The sequence below is a fragment of the Lampris incognitus genome, chromosome 3 (assembly GCF_029633865.1).
Source record: "Lampris incognitus isolate fLamInc1 chromosome 3, fLamInc1.hap2, whole genome shotgun sequence".
In the NCBI taxonomy this organism is placed as follows: domain Eukaryota; kingdom Metazoa; phylum Chordata; class Actinopteri; order Lampriformes; family Lampridae; genus Lampris; species Lampris incognitus.
Window position 1 is genome coordinate 14,597,445 of NC_079213.1, and position 27,062 is coordinate 14,624,506.

Below are 27,062 nucleotides of genomic sequence, written 5' to 3' on the forward strand. Positions count from 1 at the left end.
GTTCTGTCTTACTAGAACAGTTGCTCCACACACACACACACACACACACACACACACACACACACACATAAACACGCACCGAGCTTTGAGTCCCGCTGTGTAACGGAGGAACCAGGAACTGTCCTCGGGCTGCTCATTATACCTGATTACACACACATGGAGATGGTGTGTGTCTGTGCACTACCGCGCATGCATTTTCTATGTCTAGCAGAGGGTTGAGAGCTTCGCCCGAACTCGGTCTTTAAAAGACATTTTCATTAAATATCTTCTCATTTACCCTGCCATCGTTCAAAGGGTCTGTCTCTGAGGCTGTTTCTAATTAAGCAGTTTATTTGTCAGCTGGACCAATACGGTTTCGGTCTGGATTGTTCCCGAACAAGCACCGAGGCGAAGGGCTGGCTCATTTTCATGTGCGCACATTAAGACGGGCTGATATTATTTGGCCCCCAAATTGCCAAGTCTTTAATTGGAGCCATTACCGCAGGATCAAGGTGCATTTTGGGTATGCAAGTTAATAAGCTGTAGCCAGTCACTACCAATTGGAGGTACTGCGTCACAGCCTCTTTTTAGAAACGCAACCGAGTGGATAAACTCACACATTTGTGCTTTTGTTGGCATTGGGTTTTGCACCAGTGTGTGCTGGGTTTGCTGGTGTGCCCTAATGAAGCCTGGCTTCAAAGAAATACTCCGTACCTGCTCCCCGACTGTACACTAACACTGTCCCTTCAGAGGAAACCACTGCCTTTAGCAACTGCACACTGCCCTTTCAGAGGAAACCACTGCCTTTAGCAAGTGTCTCCCATCCAAGTGCTAACCAGGCCCCGCCCTGCTTAGCTTCCAAGATCAGGCATTATCAGGGTGGTGTGGCCGTACGCCAGGCCTTTAGCACATGTCAAGTCACCCAGATGTTTAACAACATAATAAACTGAACTGACAATTAAAATTGGGGATGAGCGAGGGTGGGATCAAGGCTGACTAACACCTGCTTGGGATGTGATTTTATGCAAATATTCAACAAAGATTTTGGTTCCAAACACCAATTTATCCATTTGCAGTGGAAGGAAATCAACCCCTTGTATTTCAAAATCATAAATGAACTCATTGTAAACAAAATCTTTTTTTTTCTTTTGTTGATCCCCCTCCCCTTTTTTTCCTCCCCAATTGTATCTGGCCAATTACCCCACTCTTCCGAGCCGTTCCGGTCGCTACTCCACCCCTTCTGCCAATCCGGGGAGGGCTGCAGACTACCACATGCCTCCTCCGATACATGTGGAGTCGCCAGCCACTTCTCTTCACCTGACAGGGAGGAGTTTCACCAGGGGACGTAGCGTGTGGGAGGATCACGCTATCCTCCCCCCCCCCCCCCCGAACAGGCGCCCAGACCGACCAGGACGCACACCTATATCAGGCTTCCCACCTGTAGACACGGCCAATTGTGTCTGTAGGGACACCCGACCAAACTGGAGGTAACGGGGGGGATTCGAACCAGCGATCCCCATGTTGGTAGGCAACGGAATAGACCGACCGCTATGCTACCCGAATGCCCGATAAAATCTTTTTGTTTTGCTAGTAACAAGTCAAATTAAAGCCAAATTTATTTGCACAGCCCCTAATCACAGTCAGGTCCCAGAGGGCTTTTCAGTCACGTTACATCCTTCAGCAGATGTTCAAGACCCCCTCCAGTCACGGTTTAAGACATAAAATGCTGTTTGATATAATAAATCGTCTGATGTGTTTTTTCTACAAAGTAAGTTCAATTACCTTGTTAAAATCCTTCAAATCACATCTACCCCTTCTCCCTCATTAAAGAAATACAGAATCTACGAATATGCAAATTATCCCAACCCTCAATTCAAAACTCCCCTCCACCAAATCTCAGAGTAGCTGCAGATGCACGTTTGATGACAAGCTCTACTTTCATTTCCGCATCACAATGAATCCTCATATGTCTGATGTTCATACGCATACAATAGTGCGTATGTGTGTGTGTGTGTGTCTGTGTGCGTAGACCTACCTGCAGTGTACACATATAGGAACGTCATCTTTCTCCTGGTATTCTCTCATTAGTGCTATCATATCCAGTATGGAGTCAAACGAAGAGGGGACATCGTGGTCCGGCCAGTTCATGTAATGGAACTGAGTCACCCTCCTCGACTCCTGCAGGGGAACAGGAAGAACGTTTTTTTAAAAGCACCTGTAACCTGAAGGTCGCTGGTTCAAATCCGAAGAACAGCTGGGGAAAAACCCGGGGAGGCAAAAGTGACTGCCAAATCCCCTAACCTTCCTAAATAACTGCTGTTGCTGAGCCTTTATGCAAGGCCAGGATGTGAATGTGTTTCGCTGGATGAACGCGAGGGGGACAGGGGTTAAAAAAATTGCAAGCGTTACCCTTCCCAAGATAAATACTTTACTTTTTTTTTTATCATTATTTTGATATACTTTATTAATCCCCATGAGTAAATCATGCTCTGCATTTAAGCCACCCTAGCTGTGTAGCTAGGAGCAGTGGGCAGCCGCTGTGCAGCGCTTGGGGACCAACTCCAGTTCGTCTCGCCATGCCTCGGTCAGGGACACAGACAGGAGTACTAACCCTAACATGCATGTCTTTTTGATGGTGGGGGAAACCGGAGCACCCGGAGAAAACCCAACGGAGACATGTGGAGAACATGCAAACTCCACACAGAGGACGACCTGGGATGACCCCCCCAAGGTTAGACAACCCTGGGGGTTTGAACCCAGGACCTTCTTGTTGTGAGGCGACAGCGCTAACCACTGGGCCACCGTGCTGCCAACTACAAACTAAAAACTAAATAAAACCATGAATAACTTACATTCTCATGCTCCACCATCAGCGTTCTGATAAAGTAGTCTGTTCTGGCCTGCTCTGATTCCTACGGAAGTAAAACATAAAAGATAGAAAGACAGAGCAACACAATTATGTCAAGAAAACCTCAACTCAATTCAACATACATATATTTGAGATTGGCATGACCATTTAGACAGACTTTTTTGCGCCCCCCCCCCCTTTTTTCCCTCTCCCACTTGTATCTGGCCAATTACCCCACTCTTCTGAGCCATCCTGGTCGCTGCTCCACCCCCTCTGCCGATCCGGGGAGGGCTGCAGACTACCACATGCCTCCTCCGATACATGTGGAGTCACCAGCCGCTTCTTTTCACCTGACAGTGAGGAGTTTCGCCAGGGGGACGTAGTGCGTGGGAGGATCACGTTATTCCGCCCAGTTCCCCCTCCCCCCCAAACAGGCGCCTCGACCGACCAGGGGAGGCGCTAGTGCAGCGACCAGGACACATACCCACATCTGGCTTCCCACCTGCAGACACAGCCAACTGTGTCTGTAGGGACGCCCGACCAAGCCAGAGGTAACACGGGGATTCGAATTGGCGATCCCCGTGTTGGCAGGCAACAGAATAGACCGCCATGCCACCTGGACGCCATTTAGACAGAACTTTTGTCAGAAATAAAAACCAGAACAGCATGCTCACACTGCCCGCACAGACAAAAATGGACAAAGCAACTGCTTAGCAAAGGATCTCTTTCTCTTGTTCATTTACTCAAAACACTGAAACACAACAACGCACAAACACAGCATCCATATCAGAGAGCCATCTATACTTACGCAGGATATTCTGAAAGGGCCGAAAGACATAGGCTCCTCCCCTAGCATTGGGAAATACCGTTCACACTTTTTCTAACCAGAGAAGAGAGAAAAAAAGGGGTTGGCCGACAAGTGAGCATCAGACAGAAACAGACAGAAACCACTGTCTCCTCTCGACAAACTTGTTCTCAGAATTCATTCGACAAAACTGCAAAAAACACTTCACACATAAAGTCATAATACATGCACAGATTTTCACACACACACACACACACACACACACACACACACACACACACACACAAACACACACACACAACAACAACACACGTCCTAGGTGTGCACATGCAACAAACACCCACAGTCACAAATACACACACACACAAATACACACAGAGGGATTCAATGTCATAGGCTTACCCTGCCCATCTCAAACTCTCGACAAGCCATCACAATAACCTGCAGGCACACACAAACAGGAGGGATTATAGTCAGTATTTTAAGACTAAACCGTTTCACAGCTAAAGCTAACCTCCTCTTCACTGCACTCCTGATTTTCAGCCGCTTGTACTTTTGGTGACCAGCAAATTCAACTTTTCCTCTTAGCGCCTAAATCACCGTGAGGGGACTCAGTGAAATGCTTGGGACAGAAATGCAATTATCCAAAAAGTACACAGTTCTGCTTTTAACCCCACATTTTTCTACATATCTTATTTTAAAGCTTTTCTTAAAACCGTGAGACGAATCAACAGAAACAGTCAAGTCCCAGGTAAACTGCAAAAAAAGTGAAAATAAATGAATAAATAAAATAAAATAATAATGAGAGGCTACCAGTTGTACGGAGTGCTATGTATCAGATCTCAAACAAGGGCCATGAGAAATAAGCTGGGTGAGTTACGCATCCTCCCCCAGCCTCGTCTAGGTAAGCAAGAAATGGATCTCAGATAGCTGACATTTTTTTTCTCCCTTTTTCTCCCCAGTTGTATCCGGCCAATTACCCCATTCTTCCGAGCTGTCCTGGTCGCTGCTCCACCCCCTCTGCCGATCCGGGGAGGGCTGCAGACTACCACATGCCTCCTGCGATACATGTGGCGTTACCAGCCACTACCAGCTCACGCTATTCCGCCCAGTCCCCCCCTCCCCCGAACAGGCGCCCTGACCGACCAGAGGAGGCGCTAGTGCAGCGACCAGGACACTTGCCCACATCCAGCTTCCCACCCGCAGACACGGCCAATTGTGTCTGTAGGGTCCCAACCAAGCTGGAGGTAACACGAGGATTCGAACCAGCGATCCCCGTGTTGGTAGGCAGCGGAATAGACTGCTACACTACCCTGACGCGCCCTAGATTGAAGGGTAACAGAAGGGTAACTCTTGTGCAACCTGGATTCAGAGTAGTGAAGATGGTGGACAACTTTGAACTGGATCAGCTGGTGTCTACTGTTAACGGGGCAGGACTGTATTATAGACAGACTCTTACCCCACGCCACATCAGATAATTCAATGCCCAATTCCCCTTTCAAAGCCTCCCTAATTTTCCCAGTAGGGGCTATAGTACGACCATCAAACAAACATACAACCTTAGAAACCAAGATGCCTGGATTCAGGAGGGTTCTTCTAAGATATCGAAAAATTTATGCTGCCCTTGAAGGGTATCAAAGTCATGAATCGTGGATTGGACACGGTGCCTCATTTGTATGTATCGGAAAAAATGTGAGCGAGGCAGCTCAAATTTCTCTCAGCAGACTGAATGATGCAAACAGTCCATCTACATACAGGGCTTCAATAGAAATGACCCTTCTCCCTCCAGGCGTGGTAGTTTTTTTTCTTAATTTTTTCAATGCAAAACGTGACCCCCCCCCCCCCCCCCCGGGTCTTTCAGGGGGTTCCAGGAGGTCCCACACAGATAAGAGAACTAAATGTCTCTATCATTTTTGAGAATGGTTTCGCTGGTTTCACTCTCAAATCTTTTACCCTTCACATCCCCCTCCCCTACATTTTCATTGATATTACTGACAACTATTATTGGACTGAACTAAACGTTCCTGCATTGGCAATCCACTTATTCCTTCCACAAGCCATGCTTTCCTCTCCTCTATCCATCCATCTGAGTCTACCTCCTGTCACTAGCATTCATTTCCTCTCAGCACACCACTATCTATCCCGATGTCTCCCTTTCTCTTTCCATCAAATAAACCGTATTCAGAGATGAACTGTACTTCAAATCGTTCATATCCTACTCCCCAGAGACAGCTTTCAGGCGACGGTCTCTGTCGTCTCATTCATCTCCTGACTACCTCTCTGCATCTCTTCCCTCTATCCTTCAGTCTGTCCTTTCCATCCCTCTATCTGACCAGGCAGCTTCACTTACAGCTACGTTGTACTCCCAGTTCATCCTCCAGAAGTCGATGACAGTGTTGGGCAGGGGGCCCTGGGTGGCGATGTAGGCCTCGGGACCATCTACACCCTGGATGGATGGATGGAGAGAGGGAGGGACAGAAGACAATAAGTCGTCATACTAACTTTCTGATCATGAACCAGAAAAAAAAAACTAGAAAAGTGCACTCAGTAGAGTAGAGTGTAGATCCCCGCCAGGCATATCTCCTCTTCTCTGGTGCTTGGACTTAGACGAAAAACCAGCTGAGGAGTTAGCACTCAATTGCAGTATAAAACAGGTTTTTCAAAGGTTTTGAATCACCACAACCACGAGAGGTCCTTAATCATACAGACATAGTAACTGTGCACAAATATTATTAGGCTGACAGGCCCAGTAGTATGCGAGATTAACAGCGGATAAATACACACACGCAGAGAGATGGTAATAAGCCATTATATGACTTCTGCACAGCCCCCAAGTTGACTGAATGGGAAATGTGGGGAAAAAAAGCTTTTAGTATGCAGCACTCAAGCTAAAAAAATCTAGCTAATAAAAACGTTCTGCCTGTCAGTCTGTGGATGTGCAGCCTCCTAGGGGGACCCTTGCACGAATGCGACCATGTCTAATATGATCTTGCACTTTCCAAAAAGAAGAGGTTTGCTATGCAACCATTTTGGTTTAATCCTAACCCTGGAAAAATAAAGGCAGAGGTTATTATTTATGGTTCATCCAGTGTTCCTCCAGTTGTCCTGGGCTGGGATCAGCAGCCAGTGATTTGTTGACTTGCAAAATACGATCGACTTCTCGTTTACTTTCAAGACTCATACCCGAACACCTGTCCCCCCCCCCCCGCTTTCCTCCCCAATTGTATTTGGCCAATTACCCTACTCTTCCGAGCCGTCACGGTTGCTGCTCCACCCCCTCTGCTGATCCAGGGAGGGCTGACAGTGAGGCGTTTCACCTGGGGGACAGAGCACGTGGGAGGATCAGGGTATTCCCCCAAGTTCCCCCTCCCCCCAAACAGGCCGAGGAGGCACTAGTGCAGTGACCAGGACACATACCCACACCCGGCTTCCCACCCGCAGACACGGCCAATTGTGTCTGTAGGGACACCCAACCAAGCCGGAGGTAACACGGGGATTCGAACCGGAGATCCCCGTGTTGGTAGGCAATGGAATAGACCGCTATGCTACCCGGATGCACTCAAATATATATTTTGACACTGTCACTGCCCGATCAACCATAGATGTGGTGCAGCAACGGAAAGCAGTGTTGGTCGAGCGAGCTAGACAGTGAATGGAGAGAGGGAGTGGCGATAGCGAGAACAAACGTTTTTCAAAGATTTTGAATCACAGCAAGCACGAGAGGTTCTTCATCATACACTCACAACTGTATATAAAAATCTTATGCTGACAGGTCCAGTAGTTTGCGAGATTAGCTGCAGACAGACATACACAGACACATGCGTGCGTGCAACCAAACTCCTAATCCCCTCCTGGCGATCCCCCTGGCGGCGACAACAACTTGTAGCTATTATGTGAACTCATCTTACATCGCCCCTTTAGTCGATGTGAATGGGTTTATAGTGGATAAGTGTACTCTTTGGTGATTTATGTCACTTTATGTAGCATTTCATTGAGAGTAAATTCGGATAGTGTGCAATGGTTTTTTTTTAAAATCTCTTACCTTGATGAAATTGGCATTGATGTAATCTGTGTCCTGATTGCTTGTTTTTAATGCCAGCTTCACCCTACTGTGATCAACTGGAAGGGGGGGACAAAGATAGAGAGGGAAAGAGAGCAAATGAGAGAGAGAGAGAGAGAGAGAGAGAGAGAGAGAGAGAGAGAGAGAGAGAGAGAGAGAGAGAGAGAACCGAAACATTTCATTTTAATCATTCAAAATATTTTGTTATTACACTGAGATAAAGAGAGAGGTGCTGAAAGAGGTAGAGCGAGAGCTGGCCAAGGCAAAGGAGAGAAAGAAAGGGACAGAAATAAACAGATGAAAAGGAGAAACATAAGTGAAAGAGATAGAGAGGGTAAACAAGGACAACGGGGGGAAAGGGGAAAAGGGAAATGAAGTGTAAAGGGGTTAATGGAATATGCAGCATTATCATTCCTGTGTGTGTGTGTGTGTGTGTGTGTGTGTGTGTGTGTGTGTGTGTGTGTGTGTGTGTGTGTGTGTGTGTGTGTGTGTGTGTGTGTGTGTGTGTACACTGTAAGTGTGCCTACACATCTGTCACGGATGCACCCTCTTTCCTTTTCCCAATGAGCCGCTCATTCACTAAAAGCTTAAATGAAAGAACGGATGGATGGATAAAGGAGAGAGGGAGATAGAGGAATAGAAAGACAGGACAGATGTTAAGTCCTGCAAGCTGCCTATGAGGTCATTAAGCTCTTCCTGACTGGACTGTTGTGTGCATCTTTGTGTGTTTTAACGTTTGTTGTGTGATCGGGTTATCACTTGACATTATGATGTGTGTCTGTATGTATATGTATGAATATGTATATGTATGTATGTATATATACATATATATACACACACATATATATACACACACACACACACACACACACACACACACATATATATATATACACACACACAGATAGATAGATAGATAGATAGATAGATAGATAGATAGATAGATAGATAGATAGATAGATAGATAGATAGATAGATAGATAGATAGATAGCTTTTTTTCCCGAAACCGTCAATGGTGTTGTTATAAGTGCTCAACTAATGAGGACTGGAATATCAATACCAATATCAATATTTTATTGATATATATATATATATAGCATCCCCGCGACCCTGAGAGCAAGATAAGCGGTTAAGACAATGGATGGATGGATGGATATATATATATATCCATCCATCCATTATCCGAACCGCTTATCCTGCTCTCAGGGTCGTGGGGATGCTGGAGCCTATCCCAGCAGTCATTGGGCAGCAGGCGGGGAGACACCCTGGACAGGCCGCCAGGCCATCACAGGGCCCAATATATATATATATAACAGTTATTATTGTTAATAATAATAATAACTATTATTAGGCTATACATTGTAATTAATTTATTATTAGTAACCTAATAAATTAAAATAACCTATTCATTTATAATAACTAATGGAATGGGGACAACTGGGTAAACATACAATTAACATGATGACGTTTTCTGTCCCCTTTTTTTGCTTCATATTTATTTACTGCGTCATCATTGATATTTTTATATAATCTCTTTTATTGATATATATATATATATATGTGTGTGTGTGTGTGTGTGTATGTACATATGTGCATAAGCACTTTGTGCTCTCACCATCTAAACACCAACCATTCCCACATGTTCTCCCTCCTAGCACCGTTCCCGCTCCCTCCATCTCTACCTCTCTCTGTGAGTATTTACACATCCATGTGAGAGTACACATTGGTGTATTTTTTCAGTCACATCAGTATTTGGCGGTGTGTGTGAAGTGGAGTCTTACATGGCAGTATATCTTTGTATCTGTTTTTCTTGACGTTCTCTTCCCTCTCTCCTATGTTGGTGGGGTAGATCTTCTCCGTCCTGTATTTGGTCGATAACCGTCGTAGCCTCTGCAACAGGCGGGAAAAGAACAGAAGAAGAAAAAAATGTATTATTTTCTCTGCAGCCGCCTTCCTTTTTTTGTTTTTTTCTTGCCCTTTTGTTGTCTTTTGTGTCTCTTCAGGGAGGACAGAAAGAATCACAGTGCTTTTCATGGTTATCTTTTCTCTCACCTACAGCGATGAGGCTTTGTGACAGCATTTCTTTGACGACACCGCGCAGCTGAAATCGACACATACTTTGCGAATGAAGCCGGGCAGAACGAAAGCAGAATGCTCTGAGAGAAACAACAGGCAGCAAGAAGGGGGGGGGGGATGGCCAGTGCATGACGTTCGCTCTCAGCAGGACCGCGCTGCATCGACAGGGTGCGAGGCCTCCAGAGAGCTCTGAAGCAGCATTGCACACACTAAGGGGATTGAAAAACGTCCTGTCCTCTTTCTGCCGCAGATGTGTCGGGCCGATACTTCTACCCTTCTGTCTCGCTTTCTCACTCAACGGCCATTTTGTTCTGTAGGTTGCTATACAGGTAACAGGAAGCACTTAACCGTAACCACACAAACACACAAACATGACTCAAGCCCCGGCACAGACAGGCCAATGTGATGGTATCTACACGGCCACCTCCGCGCCCATGCTAATGGAGGCGTGTGCACAAAAAGAAATATCCAACTTTCATCAACAAGCGGATGCCAGGGCCCAACAATTCATCGTTTCAGAATCGACATCACAATTTTACAAAATGTGCAAGTCACACTGCAGCGTAGAAATGTAAAGCAAACTCGGCCCATCAGCCATGTTGGGATAAAACTCTCATTGCTTGATAGAAAATCTAGTGAGGCCCCCTTTTGTATCACTACTCATCTTATTTATTTTTTTTTTACCATCTTTGACACCTTCATTAGATAGTGTAGGCAGACAGGAAATGGGGAGAGAGAGAGAGAGAGAGAGAGAGAGAGAGAGAGAGAGAGAGAGAGAGAGAGAGAGAGAGAGAGAGACAGCGAGGTAAGACATGCAACAAAGGTTGCTGGCTAAATTTGAACCAGCGACGGGTGCTATATGGTATAACGCTAACCACTCGGCTCGGGGCGGGGGGGCTCTTGTGTGACTGCTCTTGAAGAACAATATTCCAGCTCATCTGAGAAAGAAAGACTTGGCCAGTCTGATTTCATTAGTTCTAGGACTACGGCCTTGCTTGGTGAAATTATGCAACTCCTTTTTATTCTTTAATATTGCGAAAACACAAAAACATCACATTGACCCTTTTTTTCCCCAATACCACTCAACTTTAGCACACAAACCTTCAATACACACACTGCCTCCCCCACAACATCACCATGACTCCTCTCTCGCTCTCTCATATTTTCACTCTCTCATTCTCTCTCTCTCTCATATGTGACAATGCGTGAAGTACTCTTCTCTCACACACACTCTCTTTTTCACTCTCTCCTCACATTCTCTCCCCCCTCTCTCCCGCTCTCATTCTCACATTCTCTCCTACTCTCTCTCATTCGCTCCCCCCCATTCTCACATTCTCTCGCTCCCTCTCGTATGTGTGACAATGCGTGAAGTAATCTTCTCTCACACACATTCTCTCTCTCTTTCTCTCTCATTTTCACTCTCTCCTCACATTCTCTCCCTCTCTCGTAAGTGTGACAATGCGTGAAGTAACCTTCTCTCACATACATTCTCTCTCTCTCTCTCTCTCTCTCTCTCTCTCTCTCTCTCTCTCTCTCTCTCTCTCTCTCTCTCTCTCTCTCTCTCTCTCTCTCCCTTTCGCTCTCATTTTCACTCTCTCCTCACATTCTCTCCCGCTCTCTTTCTCTCCCTCTCATTCTCACATTCTCTTTCTCTCATTTTCTCCCTCTCATTCTCACCCCGTGGAGGGGCTCACTTAGGTCTGAGGGACAGTGTCGGGCAAAAGAGCTGCCGCCCTGCAGTGGAGGGTTGTACATGGTGTCGTGGCTGTTGATGCTTTTGTCTGTCATTAATTCTGATGTTAGCCACCACTGCCCATTTTGCACTAATCGTGAAACTGTCTTTCATTGTTTCATGGCATGTTGTCGACTGCTGCCACTTGTTACTTTGCTGGAAAATGTTTTTGGGTTGTTTGGGGAAGTCTTTTCCAAACCCATGTTCATTCTGGGCTACAGGCACTCTCAGAAAAAACAAGGCCAAATACCAGCCTTTTAATTTCATTCTGGGGAGGTCAAAGATGGCCGGGTACCTGAGCCGAAGAAACAGGATGGAGAAAGCTGGGGATGATGATGCTGTTTTTGCGTTTATAAAAATGTTAAGCGCTCGTTTAACAGTAGATTTTTGCTACTGCACAATGACGGACGATCTGGAAAGTGTTGGCAGTGTGTGGTGCTGTAAAAATGTGCTTTGCTGTGTTGTGGATGATGAGCTGATCTTTGGGAGTGTCCTGAGGTGATGTAGATTCTGTCAATCTGATGTTGGTTTTTATCCCGCTTATTGTGTTGTAACTTTTTTGTAATTTTTATCAGAGTATTGTTGAAAATCAGTCTCTCATTCTCTCTCTCTCTCTCTCTCTCTCTCTCTCTCTCTCTCTCTCTCTCTCTCTCTCTCTCTCTCTCTCTCTGTCAATGCCAGTGATCTTACACAGTTGTTACAAGGCAATGAAAGATCTGGACACATTCACAACTGTGTGGTGTTATAAAGGGGTGCTGTGTTCGACCATAAAGGATGAGCTGGTTTTTTCTGCAGAGCTCGGATAAAAGGGGTCTTACCTGTTTGGTTTTTTTTTTATGTTTTGAGTTGTTGTTGAATGACTGTTTTTGGGGATTGTTAAAAGATGCATGTCGAGTGTTTGTAATTTCACAAGCATCTTTTATATGTTTAGAAAGATTTCAAGTCTGTTTTTTGTTAATGTTTTTCTGTTAAATAAAGACGTTTTAAAATTCAAAAAAAATTTCTCTCTCTCTCGTATGCGTGACGATGCGTGGAGCGACCTTCCACGGCTCTAACGTTTAATGTTGAGCGACACTAATGAAGACAATGACTTAATGGGAACAGCAGCACAATTAAAACTTGTCTTTGAAAGCAGACCGCACCGCGACTCAGCTCGGCCCTCGGACACTGCGGTCCATGAAAGAAAACTGCAACACATGTAGGGGCTTCTCATTAACGGGGCTGTTGATCAGAATTGACCGCAGATCCGGTAATTCATCGTCTAACCTACCTGCGTGAAAAAGATACCAGCGGGGGGGCGGGGGAGCCGTTACCGTAAATCGTTATTCTGAACATCGTTATCTTTCCCCTGACTCTTGACTTAAACATTTGGCCCCTTAAAAAGACAATCCCTTATAAAAAGCTGCATCCGTGTGTGCTCAAATTCACGGCACAATCTCCTATTTTCGAGGGGAGCAATCCCGACACGCAGTCCTGGAAGCGACGAGCACTTCGCGAAACTGTCGGCGAATTTGACGGCACACCGCTCTCTCGCGCTCTCTCTCGCTCTCTTTTTTAAACGAGCTCCTCTGCCATGGCCCGCCCGGAGTGTCGTATCGTACAACTGTGAAGAGCTTCAAATGAATGTCAAGAGGTGTGAAACTTGAAACGCTCCCGCGCCACTTTGATAGCAGTCACACGTACGCAACTCTACACGGCCCTTTCACCCATTTTCAGGCGCTCCCGCGCCGACTTCTACTTCTGTCACTTTCCTCTCCCTGTCGGAATGAGAAAATTAGGCATCACTTGTCTTCATTTCGTTTCTGTTTTTTTTTGCATCTGCCTCTCTTCTCTCAACATCTACCACCACCACCCCCCACCCCCCAACTTCCCCACGTTCACCGAGTCTCTGAGAAAGTCCGCGTGGGCGTTCAAGCTTCTGGGGCCTTGTGTGAAAATGGCTTCCGCCTCTTCTTGTGTACACACGCGCACGCACGCACGCACACACACACACACACACACACACGCACACACACACTGACTCTCTCTGGCACCTAATGTAGGAGGCAACTCGTGCTACTGTAACTTCTGTACGTGCTGTGTAGTAACTGATTCACTAAGTGTCACACTCCTGAAACATTTTCGTCTCACTTTCGCTCCCTTTCCGAACCATTTAGTGGAATAATGTGGAGGTGGTGTCATTTACAGCTTGAAGAAAATTGCTTGAAGAAACGCGTACACCGAAATGCACATCTATCCAAAACAGTCAAGCCAAGCCTAAACTTTCAGTCAATCAGCTCCAGCTAGAGTCGGCTTGGTTCTATTTTGCTGCATAGCAGAACGTGACATGATTGAAAATGGCTATCAGGGGCGTCCGGGTGGCGTGGCGGCCTATTCCGTTGCCTACCAACACAGGGATCCCTGGTTCGATCCCCGGCTTGGTCAGGCATCCCTACAGGCACAATTGGACATGTCTGTAGCTGGGAAGCCGGATGTGGGTATGTGTCCTGGTCGCTGCACTAGCGCCTCCTCTGGTCAGTCGGGGCACCTGTTTGGGGGGGAGGGGGAACTGGGGGGAATGGCGTGATCCTCCCACTCGCTACATCCCCCTGGTGAAACTCCTCACTGTCAGGTGACAAGAAGCGACTGGCGACTCCACATGTATCGCAGGAGACACGTGGTAGTCTGCAGCCCTCCCCGGATCGGCAGAGGGGGGTGGAGCAGCGACCGGGACGGCTCGGAAGAGTGGGGTAATTTTGAAGAGTGAGCCGGATACAATTAAGGAGAAAAAAAGGGGAGGGGGGGATAAAAATATATGAAAATGGCTATCAAAATATACATGTGATTATTAGCTAACTTTAACAGTGCCTCCACCGGCGCAGCATTGAGAGCATCCTTGCACCCGTCACACAGTCGGCATTTGTCAGTGTTACGAGTTCTTTTATCCAAAGTGAAGAAAAGCTTTCATGACCTTGGAGCCAAGATAAACTATTAACAACGAAACGTAAATGGAAAAAAAAGAATGTGCGTCAATTTCTATATCAACATTTTTTTTTAAATTCTTGCCTATGAAGAATAAAAGTGCAAACCTTTGCACACCGGTGGATGGACAGGGGGTTCGATCCCGGGTCAACAAGGCAGAACAGGAAAAATTCCTGCACACTGTCCTCTATACTTGCAGTCAGAGAGCTTTAATAACTATAAACAATGTTTGGGTACACAGGCCTTCATCGGGTATTTTTATTGTTTATAGTTATTAAAGCTCTCTGGCTGCAAGTAAAGAGGACAGTGTGGGAGCTGTTTTGTTTTGGCTGTGAGTGATGATTAAAATGTTTTTTTATTTTTTTGATCTCATATTTCTGTCCTCAACTTCAGGATTAACATCCTGAACAGCTGTGGACGTCAGTAAGAGAGCAGATCTGTCTTTGCTGTTGGCACACACGCCACATTCACATTGGTAGAATGCACACACACACACACACACACACACACACACACACACACACACACACACACACACACACACACACACACACACACACACAGTATACAGAGACGCTGGAGCTGGAGATAATGAGTTTTACATGCTCGTCTACGTCTGCATGGCAGAAAGAAAGACAGAGAAAAACAAGAGAGGAGAGATTGTGAGAGGGAAGGAAGACAGTAGGCGTCAACACAGCCTGTTTGTGTTTGTGTCAGTATGTGTGCGTGTGTGTGTGTGTGCGTGCGTGGGTGGGTGGTAATGGCGTTAAAGCTCCTCTGGCCTCCCTGTGAATTACATTTTCAAAAGAGCTCTGCTTCTGTAATGGGCCAAAGCCCAAGAACAGACACACAGACACACACACGCACAAAATCGCACACACGCCAAAACAAGAAGTAAACACACACAAACAACCAATGAAAGGAAAGGAGCGGAGAGCACTTCATCCTTTAAAACACTGACATTTCATGACCGTGAGCCCTCCAGAGTTGGGGGTCTTAACTTACAACCCCCTCATACGATGACGAACTGCATAACTGCACTATTCATCTGAGGAGGAATTGTGAAATAACGGTTGAGTCTTCATTTGAAATATAAGGCTTTACAAAGCGTCCATAATTAGGTTTGGTCAGCAAACAGGCCAAAGCAGCAGCGGACTGGGTCATCACCGGCGGTCCGTTATGATAAAAACCATCAATGTTTTAGAGGACACCCCATCTCTTCGGAGGTCAGCATCCATTTGTCCACATTAGAGCATCCCTTTTGTGTCTTGCTCAGTGACGCTTCGTAATATCAGTGATTTGTTGTAATTTTAACCATTGAGGTACTTTCAAGGAAGTGTCACAGATATGGAATAAGTCTTTTCATTCAGGCACTCTAAAAGATGTGTGAGACTTTTTTTTTTTTTTTTGCTTTTGATATACCAGCGGCATGGTGGCACAGTGGTTAGCACAGTCGCCTCACAGCAAGAAGGTCCTGGGTTCGAACCCTGGGGTTGTCCAACCGTGGGGGTCATTCCAGGTCATCCTCTGTGTGGAGTTTGCATGTTCTCCCCGTGTCTGTGTGGGTTTCCTCCAGGTGCTCCGGTTTCCTCCCACAGTCTAAAGACATGTAGGTCAGGTGAATCGGCCATACTAAACTGTCCCTAGGTGTGACCGTGTCAGCCCTGTGATGGACTGGCAGCCTGTCCAAGGTGTCTCCCCGCCTGCCAACCAATGACTGCTGGGATAGGCTCCAGCATCCCGCGACCCAACTTTGGATAAGTGGCTTGGATAATGGATGGATTTTGATATATTTTATTAATCCCCGTGGGGAAATTATGCTCTGCATTTAACCCATCCTAGCTGTGTAGCTAGGAGCAGTGGGTAGCTGCCGTGCAGCACCTGGAGACCAACTCCAGTTCATCTTGCCATGCCTCAGCCTGGGGCCCAGACAGGATTATTAACCCTAACATGCATGTCTTTTTGGTGGTGGGGGAAATTTCAGCACCCAGTGAAAACCAACCGCAGACTAGGGCTGTCACTTTAAGAAAAAAACATATTCGATATTCGTGGCAGAATTGTACCCATATTCGAATTTGGATTCGAATTTCCACGTAAAAAACGGTCTTTAAAATGGCAAGACTAAAAATAACCTGTAATTTATTGACCAGTAATTATTTTGATCATGCGTTTTACCATTTGTATCCACAAGAGGGGACAAGCAGACAGACAACATATTTCGGTCGAAATAATTAGTGAAGTTTAATGCAAATTATGAAGTCAAATGTTGCCATATTTTCAAAAACAATTACCACAGAGTATGCTTCTCAAACAAGTAATATTAATGTCAATAATCCTCACGGCAATTGGGCTGCATTCAGCGCTGCCATGGCAATGTAACGTAGGCTACTAACAGAACGTGGCCTATAAGTAGCCTAGGCAAGCCCACCAAACTAAATAACTAAAATAAATAATAATAAAATAAAAAATAGTGGGTTATGTGGCCTTTGTAAATACGATTATACATAGCCTACACATAGGCCTAACTGGACTGGGAGGCTACAAATTATTCGCCAGGAATATCAACTGGTTAACGTATTCAGTGTCAAGAGCGGAGCGCTTTTTGTTAACAATATTCCCAGCTGTGGAAAAGACCCGCTCAGAACGCACTGATGTCCCGGGAACACTCAGGTACTTTCTTGCAAGCTGCGCCAGGTGGGGATATTTTGCGCTACCCAGCGTCTTCCACCATAGAAGAGGATTGCTGTCTGCTGGCATCGTTGTCTCTCTTCGGCAGGACCACATCTCTTGGTGCAGTACATTTTCTTGGTGGTCTCTCGTCTCGCCCCTTCCCTTGTATGTTTCTCCAAACAGATCGCCCATTGCCGTCAGGGCCGTTTTTCGTGCATGAGTGTCTGAGCTTAACGAATGCTCATCTGTCCCACTTTCAAATCTCACGGCCATTTCTTCTTTAATGTTTAGGTGCACTTGGTCCTTCTGTTCCTCTGATAAATGCATTAAACTATGAAAGCGGGGATCCAGGTATGCTGCTTTATTCAATAACATGAATGTTGCTTCGTTATTTTTGTCATAACGCTTCCCCAAATCTGTGTCGATCTTTGCGGTCATTTCCCTCAAGCTGTAGGGCATTGCATTAGGAATGGGTGAGCCAAGTTGACACAGTAGTAGTACATGCTGTAAAGGCAATACAGCAGAAGCTGTGGGATATTTGTTAGTTGACAAAGCCTCAGTCGCAATCTTGAACGGTCTAAGTATTTCACGCATCTGTTCGACCATGGACCATTCAGTTGTGGTTAGTTCGAGATTTGACCATTTTTTCTCAAATATTACAGCTGCAACAGCTGCCTGTTGTTCCGATGCCCTGCAGATCATTTCATATGTACTATTCCATCGCGTGATGCAATCGTTAATTAATTTATCAGTTTTCAAGCCCAGCAAACGCTGTTTATCCTCCAATAGGTAGCTGTCGGTAGGTGACCTGCCGAAATGTGCGGCTGCTTTCTTTAGCCTGCTAAGTGTCATGTCTATGGTTCTGACGTCTAGCCCTTTACGTACAGCTAGATTGATTGTATGTGCCATGCAAGGTATGTTAACGGTATCGAGGTACCTCTCCACAGCATTCACATAGTTATGTGCATTGTCTGTTGTGACTGCGATCACCGATTCACGGGGAATGTGAAAATCCCTCAGTGTGCCAGAAATGCACTCCGCGACATTTTCTGCAGTGTGGCTACTTCTCAAGTCTTTCGTTTGTAGGACAAAATCGTTCAGTTCCCATGCCTCCGACATTACGTGTGCTGTAACTGTAACATAAGCGTCTGTGGCTATAGACGTCCACCCATCTGTAGTGAGTGCAATTTCCTTATCGCTTAGTATCTGGCATACATTTTCACGAGAAGTATCGTAGAGTTTCACAATGTTTTTAGTTATTGTGGTTCTGCTGGGATAGTGTAACGTGGCTCAATTTCACGGAGAAAATCTTTAAAGCCTCCACCTTCCGCGATGCTTATTGGCCGCATGTCTTTACATATGAATTTGGTGAGTTGTGAAGTGATCGCCTCTTTTCGTGTAGAGGACAGAGCAGCCGAAGGTGAGAAAAACGTTGTCAGCCTGGGTTGTTTAGCAGCAGCAGACGCACCAGCAGGGTCCTGCAGTTCTTTGAATTCGGCCGGATGATGGAACTGCATGTAGGTTGGTCGTGGAACTATGGTATGCTAGTTCACGCTCACATAGTTTGCATATTACCTTGTCCTTGTTTTCAGTGTTTCCATTTACAGTCCAAAAACCAGTGTTTCTAAATCGCACTCCTAAGATTCTCTGGAGTGACGATCTTTCTGGTATGCTGATCATCGGGCTCGTTGTCGGCAGCACCAAATTCCTCCATTTTCTCGTTTCTGGCTGCAGCCTAGGCCTACGTTTCCACTCCATGGACTTATGGGTAATGGACTTATGGGTAATTAGAGCTGGAATTCTTGCCGTAGCCTACTTTCAGCATTTTTGACATTGATTAATTAATCATTTTAAAGTACAATCAATGTATTTATTTATTTATTTATTCAATTCGAATTTCCCCATTTACGTTCGAATCTCGTGTTTTTATGCAAATTCGAAACTAAATTCGATATTCGAATATAATGTGACAGCAGTACCGCAGACATGGGGAGAACATGCAAACTCCACACAGAGGACGACCTGGGATGACCCCCAAGGTTGGGCAACCCTGGGGTTCAAACCCAGGACCTTCTTGCTGTGAGACAACAGCGCTAACCACTGGGCCACCATGTCGCCACTATCACACTACCATGCTTAATATTTTGCATAAAACCATTTGCAAATAGCTTTTATGCTATCTGTTACACAGGTAGATAAATGGGCATGTATGCCTCACATTCATCCATTCATACACACACACAATCATACACTGATGGTGGAGGCTGCCATGCAAAGCGCCAAGCTGCTCATCAGGAGCAGTTAGGGCTTCGGTGTCTTGCTCAAGGAAACTTCGACACACTCTCTGGAGCAGCTGGGGATCGAACCAGCGACCTTCCGATTACTAGGCGACCCGCTCTACCTCCTGAGCCATGCCGCCCACGTACACTTCGAAGGACACTTTGAGGTTGTATTGTAATAAAAGGTCTAAAAGAGCTGTTATACAATTACAGGGTATTCTTCGCTTTTGATTATGGGCATCTCTGTGATGTGGGTGATAGCTGGTTGTGCCTTTCACCTTGACTCATCACCATCACACCCACTGACAGTAAAAAACACTCTTTTAGGTGTCATTGCTCTGCGGTAATAATAAGTTACAAATCTAGAGTGATGCTGTTTTTTATGTAGTACATTTTATACATTCAAAGGCAAATGCAATGTTCTTTAACTTATAGCATCTCTCCCACTCTCTCTACCCCACTGCTTTCTTTTTATCCCTCTCTGCTCCCCTTTATTCCCTTTTATATATATATATACACATACATATATATAAATTTTAGCAAAGTTTTACTGTGGAGTTGTTCAGTTGCTATGAATGAAGCAAGAAAGGCCTTTAGAATTTAAATTCTCCGCTTCCCTTTTCGCTCACAGACTGTTTTTAATTACTCTTGCTTCCTCCGTTACGTAAAAACACACATAAAGCACAAAAAGCCTGTGCGCGCACTCGCATGCAGACAAACAATGGAGAAGGCTGCTGGAGGATGCAAAGGAAATTGCCCAGAGAGTGAGTGAGCGAAAGCGCGAGAGCAAAAGAGAGAAAAAGAGAGCGAGAGAGAGAGAGAGAGAGAGAGAGAGAGAGAGAGAGAGAGAGAGAGAGAGAGAGCGAGAGCGAGAGAGAGAGAGATTAAAGGCCCAACCAATCTGAACCTTGAGAGTCCCGAAAGAACAGGAGAGGCGGAACGTGGAGAGGGAAAGAAGAAAATTAGACGGGAAGAGGAAAGCCAAGGCTTTTCAAATGGTGGAGAAGAGAGAGAGAGAGAGGGAGGAAGGGAGAGACAGAAGGAGAAGAAGAGAGGAAGAGGAGGAACAGGGCCAGGGCCAGGGAGGAGAAGAGTGAGGTAGAAAGAGAGGCAAAGAGAAAGGGGATGGAGAAGAGGAATGCCAGGGCTTTTAAGAAGCTCTTGGTAACCGAGTTAATGGGTTCTTTTATTCCTCCTTTCTCTCGTTCATTCACACACTCTCTTTACACACTCTGTCGCTTCTGACTAGCTTCTGTTCTAGCTTCCTAATGGGCAAGAATGGGCTGAGACAGAGGGATGAGACACAGACACAGAGATTGAGAGACACAGACACAGAGATTGAGAGAAAGAGAGAAATATAGTTCTATCTCTACTTACTTTTATTCATCAATTAAATTAATGTGTGCTATCCCAAAAATCAGCCTCCAAATTAACAGAATAATTCTTTATACCCGCTTAATCCAATCTGAGGTTGTAGGGTGGCTGGAGCCTCTCCCAGCATGCCTTGAACAAAGGAAATCCTACACACGCCACCAGTCCAGACACACTGGCATCACACATTCACACTCATACGGGCAATTTACAGTCTCCGACTCACGTCATCTGGGTGTCTTTGGACTGTTGGAGGAAAACAGGCAGGACTTGGAGGCAACTAGTGCTGAAATGATTAGCCTATTACTTGATTAGATGAGCGACAGAAAACTAATCGATTACAATTTTGGTAATCGGTTAAACATTTCAATCATTTATCAAGTAAAAATAAACATTTCCTGGTTACAGCTTCACAAATGATAAGATATGTTTGCCTTTCTATGATTCATGTAGTTATAAAATGAATTCTGCGGGTAGGTTTCTGAAGGGTATACAGTATGCCCCCGAACCCCAATAAGCGGCCCGCAGGCCAGGTCTGGCCCACGAGAGCCAAATGTCTGGCCCGCGCCAACCCATTGGCACTAACGCACCTGTCATAACGTGAAATAAAGTGTGCAACATGAGAAATAAAGTGCATGTTGCTCTACTTTATTTTGACCTCACCCCACACCGTATACTCGACCTACGCCGCAAAGACGTAAGACGTACTCCGCACTCTCTACGGTCCTTGACTAGACAGGGCCACTCACCCGCTAAGTCACAGATAGTCAATAACTCCCCTAAACCAAGAACAAGGCCTGCGTGAAAAAGCACAAAGTTGACCAGGAAAACCGTCAGTTCAAATCTTACCGGACTCATCAGTTTCGTTTTATCTTACCGGATCACGTCAATGCTAAACCAACATGCTTGATATGCACGCAGACCGTAGCTGTCTGCAAAGCAGATAATCTCAAGCAGCATTTCAACACTATGTATGCTGCCGGTTTTAATGCCAACTACCCTACAAAATCAGATCACCACGAGCAAAAAATAGCGAATATGATAACATCATACAAGCACTCCCTTTCTACTATTCTAGTGTGTTGGTGTAGTGTTCTGTGCCTGTCACGTCTCACTCTCAACCTTCACCGCTGGCTGGCAGAAAAGCTAACAGGAGCACTGAGCACTTAAGTCTCTCCCTGCCAGTACATAGCCTCTCCAACAGCAAGCCCTATGTAGTGCCTCCTCGTGGCGACACACGGTAACTGACCTTGGACCCTGGCTGAACTACAAGGGACTCGGAGGAGGTCTGGCCCCTAGATGTGCGGTACACAGGCCCACCGGCGTGTGGATATTCCCCGATGCCCACGAACCAGCCCCCAGCTATGGGTTAAATAGTACCACTGCCTAGTGGATACCTCGGGAGAGGAACAGGCTACAGGAGTAAACCCCCACAGAAAATCAATGTCCACAATGCCGCTGTTTTTGTTTTTCTTGCCCTTTTGTATGTGTTTAAGTTGGGAGAGTACTGCTGGCGTTGTGTGTGGCTGCCACTTCTCCCTCTCGTAGCCCTCCTTTCCTTCCACCCTTGTATGTCTGTGTTATGTTTATCTGTTGTCTTGTTTCACCCCGTTTATTGTAAAGCAACTTTGAATGTTAGAAAAGTATTAAATAAGATTGATTTATTATTGTTATTATTATTACTATCTGTAAATCAACATCAGCACAAGTGCGTGGAACAGCTGCATCATTGCATGTTGCATGGAACCGTGCTAAAGCGAAGATGCCATTCGCTGATGCCGAGTTGATTAAAACGTGTGCAATTATATGGTTAGTGAAGTTTTAAGTCATGATGAGAAAAACAAGAAAACGGTTGTGGAGCTATTAAAGCAGGTGCCATTGTCAGCTAACACGGCAACAAGAAGAGTAGAACTTTTAGCAGAGGAGCATTCTACGCACCAATCTACTCACCAATTTGAAGAAAGCGGAAGCCATATCGCTAGCCATAGACTCACCCTGTGACCAAACCGATATGGAACAGCTATCTGTGTTCGCAAGATTTTTTGATGGGAAGACCTTTTGGGAAGAGCTCCTTTGTTTGGTTCCTCTGCCTGGGTGCACAACTGGGGAAATCATCTTTAACATATTAACATAGTTCTTCAAGAAGAATGGCTTAGAGGTGAGCAAAATTGCGTCTGTTGTCAGCAATTGGGCTCCGTCAATGGTGGGACAACACAAGGGCTTGGTAAGCAGGCTTGCCGCTGTTAATGCAGCACTCTTGGCATTTCACTGCATTATTCACAAGTCAGTGTTGTGCACTAAACTGTGTGGGGAAATGAAAGAGGCGACGGATACTGTGACGAGACCGGTAAATTTCGTTCGCAAGAGTTCTAGTCTACAATCTTGCCTTGTAATTACAGATTAAGGTGATTAGATGAGACATGATGTCACAAAAAATATTATATGCCATTGCCTTATTGTCACTTGAAAACCTCTGATATTCTTGGGCTTTTTGGCTCAGCAGTCTGGATAAAAATGACACAAGCTCATCACGCAGATCACACACCCTCTCCAACACACGGCCTTTGCTCGGCCAGTGAACATCATTATGCAGCAAAGGATCCTTGTGTTTCGCTGACATTTCTTCAAGCAATGCTCTGAAAATGCAATGTCCACACTGTTGCGGACATGTACGAGGCGGTTGAAATTTTCTGGCCACAGCTGAGCCTTTTGGAGAGAGACATTCACGGGAGAAAGTTGCACTTTCCATGTCTGCAGGAGCATTGCAAGAAGAACAAAATGCAGGAGGATCCAGTAATGAATAATTTCATGATGAGCCTGGCAGAAAACTTCAAAGAATGATTTGAAAGCTCCCCTAAAGTCTCAGGCGACACCCTCCTCTTCCTGAGACAGCCATTCTCCACTTAGGCTGATGGCCAGTGGACTGCAGAGGCCAAATGGCTGGTACCTTCAATAGATGAGGCAACTCTTCAGATTGAGGTCTTGGAGATGGGAACATCTGATTTGCTCTAAGCACAACACAAGGATGTTGGGGTGAGTGACGTTTGGATCAACGTGGTTTCCCAAGCTCAACTCAAAAACATGAGAGCTATTGCCCTGTGGTGGCCTGGCAGCCTGTCCAGGATGTCTCCCCACTGCCACCCAATGACTGCTGGGATAGGCTCCAGCATCCCCGCGACCCTGAGAGCAGGATAAGCGGGTTTGGATAATGGATGGATGGATGGATGGATGGATGGATGGAAAGCTATTGCAATGCTCCAACTCACAATTTTCCCTTCCACGTACATATGTGAATCATCGTTTTCTTCAGTGAACTAGATCAAGAACCTGGGAAGAAACAAACTCTCCAACGCACATCTTGGCAAGCGCCTCAGACTGGCCACAACAGAATACAGGCCTGACATCGGAATGATTACCTCATCCCGTCACTCACACTTCTATCAGTGATTGGTGAATGAACATCCATTTATTTTTGCCCATTTGTCCATTATGAAATGGTTAGTTTTGGACTTATTTTGTTTCAAGGGTGTATTTTTTTTTCTTCTTGTGTGACCTTCAACACAGGCTTTCATAATCCCAGGTCTAGTACTACTACTACTAACAATAATAGCAGCAACAATAACATCTGAACATGAAACAACTTTTTTTTTTTTAAATTTATTTCTGATTTTTCCCTTTTTTCTCCCAATTTAGTGGCCAATTGATCCCTATTTTAATTCAAACACCCACCCTCGTATTGCATGCGTTCGCCAACTGCATCTCTCCGGCCGGCAGTCTCGAAGGAAAGCGCCTCCCCACTTTCGTGACAAGGCGAATCCAAGCCGAACCACTGTTTTTCCGACACACACAGAGACGCATTCACATGACGAACACAAGCCGACTCCGCCCCCCTCCCGAAGACAGCGTTGCCAATGATTGCTGCTTCATCGAGTCCGGCCATAGTCGGATCTGACGAGACCGGGGCGCGAACCCCAGTCCCCAGTGGGCAACTGCATCGACACCAAGCCGATGCTTAGACCGCTACGCCACCGCGGACGGCGAACATGAAACAACTTTAATTGGTGCAATAAAAAAAATCCTGGACGTTTTGGCACTTGGCTTGGCATGCATGACATAATTTGGCCCTTGGGGAAAACTAATTGGGAGACCCTGCTGTATGCTGTGTACTGTATGGCAGCGGGGGGTTTAAACACAACCGGAATATAGGTTAGGTTTAAGTTTGAATATCAAACACACAGTGCGTATTTTTCTCGTATACATAGTACACTCAAAACATTGCAGCTCACCAAAATATATGGGCTTGTTTCCCTGCATCAATAGTCATGACATGCGAGTCACTGGTCGCAATAAAACCATATTTTAGGTACATTTCATCGTATTTACTTTTGAAGAAAGCTTTCTTTTTTTGCAATCTCAGCCACCGCTGTCTCTGCGTTGTCGTCATCATTAGATCTTATCTCCCCTACCTAGGGCGGCACGGTGGCCCAGTGGTTAGCGCTGTCACCTAACAGCAAGAAGGTCCTGGGTTCCGACCCCGGGGTTGTCCAACCTTGGGGGTCGTCCCAGGTCGTCCTCTGTGTGGAGTTTGCATGTTCTCCCCGTGTCTGCGGTGGGTTTTCTCCGGGTGCTCCGGTTTCCCCCACCATCAAAAAGACATGCATGTTAGGGTTAATACTCCTTTCTGTGCCCCTGACCGAGGCATGGCAAGACGAACCAGAGTTGGTCCCCAGGTGCTGCACGGCGGCTGCCCACTGCTCCTTGCTACACAGCTAGGATGGGTTAAATACAGACAGCAATTTCCCCATGGGGATTAATATAGTATACCAAAATCAAAAATAAAAAAAATATACCTCTTCCAAAGAAACTTAAGTGACGTCTATTTCTTACTCATGGTAGCTACCTAGTTGCAACACGCACATCAGGTAGGTAGGTAAGTGGGTGATGACTGACTGATCTTATGTGCGTTGCATTAATCAAGTTCACCACCAGTATTCTCACCCTGTTGTGGGCATGTCAGGGAATGGTGAGGAAAGGTGCAGCACAGACAGACCGTGCCAAGTTCAATGTAATTACCACACAAATAACCTATAATGTTACATGTTTACTATTCAGGTTTTTTAATTTTATTTTTTTCTTTGCAGCCCGGTGGTTGGGGACCGCTGCTGTATGGTATCACTTTGGGCTCTGTAGTGAGCATTTGCCATTATTTTTGATATCTTATAGACTAATTGATTAATATAAAAGATCATTTGTAGATTAATCGCTAATGAAAATAATCATTAGTTGCAGGCCTGAGGGCAACCAGCACTAACACGGGGAGGACACACAACCTCGATACAGATAAACTGGGACTAAACACCATGCAGGGCCCTCTTGGTATAAGACAACAGCACCAACAGCGGACCCGCTGTGCCTCCTGGAAACACCTCGTCTGTCTTTTTCACTTGTTTAGACACGACAAAGCATCTCTGAATCTCAAAGCAAAGACTGACAGGGAAAGACAGGGTGGAAGAAGACGAGACAGACGCAGAAAGGGAGGAAAGGAGAGGAGAGTGAAAGCTCAACGGCGGGAAGGGAGGAGGCTGTCTGTGACTCTCGTTCTCCTCCCTCTCCTCTATCACTTCGTCCGTTATTCCCATACGCTGTGTGTAAAGGTCCCTCCTCCATACCTCCCTCGTTTGAGAGGTCACTTTGGTCACAGAGGGAACTGAACTAACTGCGGATGACAGGATAAGGAACATACTCTGCTCTCAGGTTCACATAACCAGTCAGTCCTTCATCCCCTTCCTCACTCGACGTGTTAATTTCTCATGACTGCTGGAAATGCCGAAAACCCGAAAGCATCTGAGAGCAGAGCTAATGTTTTAGGCAGTACACTAAGATGAAGCTAGATTCAAATGTCTAATCCAAATTCACTCCCTCGGGCGTTTCTTCCTCCCTTTAGAGGAGCATGGTAATCCGGCGCGACTTGTCGGAGTCCCTTAGGTAGGGGAATTAACGAACACAAATGATTTAAATGATAGATAATTAAGTCGCTAATTTCTCGATGTCCTCGTCATCCTTCTCCTTCCCCTCCCCTCCCCCAGCATTTCTATTTCTCTTGGGCTCTCTCTTCCTCTCCTCTATCCCTGCCACAGGAAGTGTATGGTGTCACACTGAAATTAACACACACGCACACTCACACGCACACACACATTAAAGCACACACACACAGGGCGTTGCCCCAAATAGACTGGTGCCAGCTCAACTGACCCCCCTCAGGGCACAAACAGAGATGGCT

The 27,062-nt window shown here is 45.8% G+C and overlaps 1 protein-coding gene across 3 annotated transcripts in view; it reads right to left on the reverse strand.

The window, feature by feature from the left end:
• Nucleotides 1-27,062, reverse strand: part of LOC130109302 (tyrosine-protein phosphatase non-receptor type 12-like) — a 73,784-nt gene that overhangs the window by 33,218 nt on the left and 13,504 nt on the right. For all 3 annotated transcript variants that reach the window (XM_056276135.1, XM_056276136.1, XM_056276134.1), the window contains exons 2-8: nt 9,475-9,583; nt 7,675-7,751; nt 5,983-6,078; nt 4,035-4,073; nt 3,636-3,707; nt 2,832-2,891; nt 2,015-2,157 (exon numbers count right to left, since the gene is read on the reverse strand). In XM_056276135.1, the coding sequence (XP_056132110.1) occupies nt 2,015-2,157; nt 2,832-2,891; nt 3,636-3,707; nt 4,035-4,073; nt 5,983-6,078; nt 7,675-7,751; nt 9,475-9,583 (596 nt within the window). The remainder of the gene's footprint in view (nt 1-2,014; nt 2,158-2,831; nt 2,892-3,635; nt 3,708-4,034; nt 4,074-5,982; nt 6,079-7,674; nt 7,752-9,474; nt 9,584-27,062) is intronic.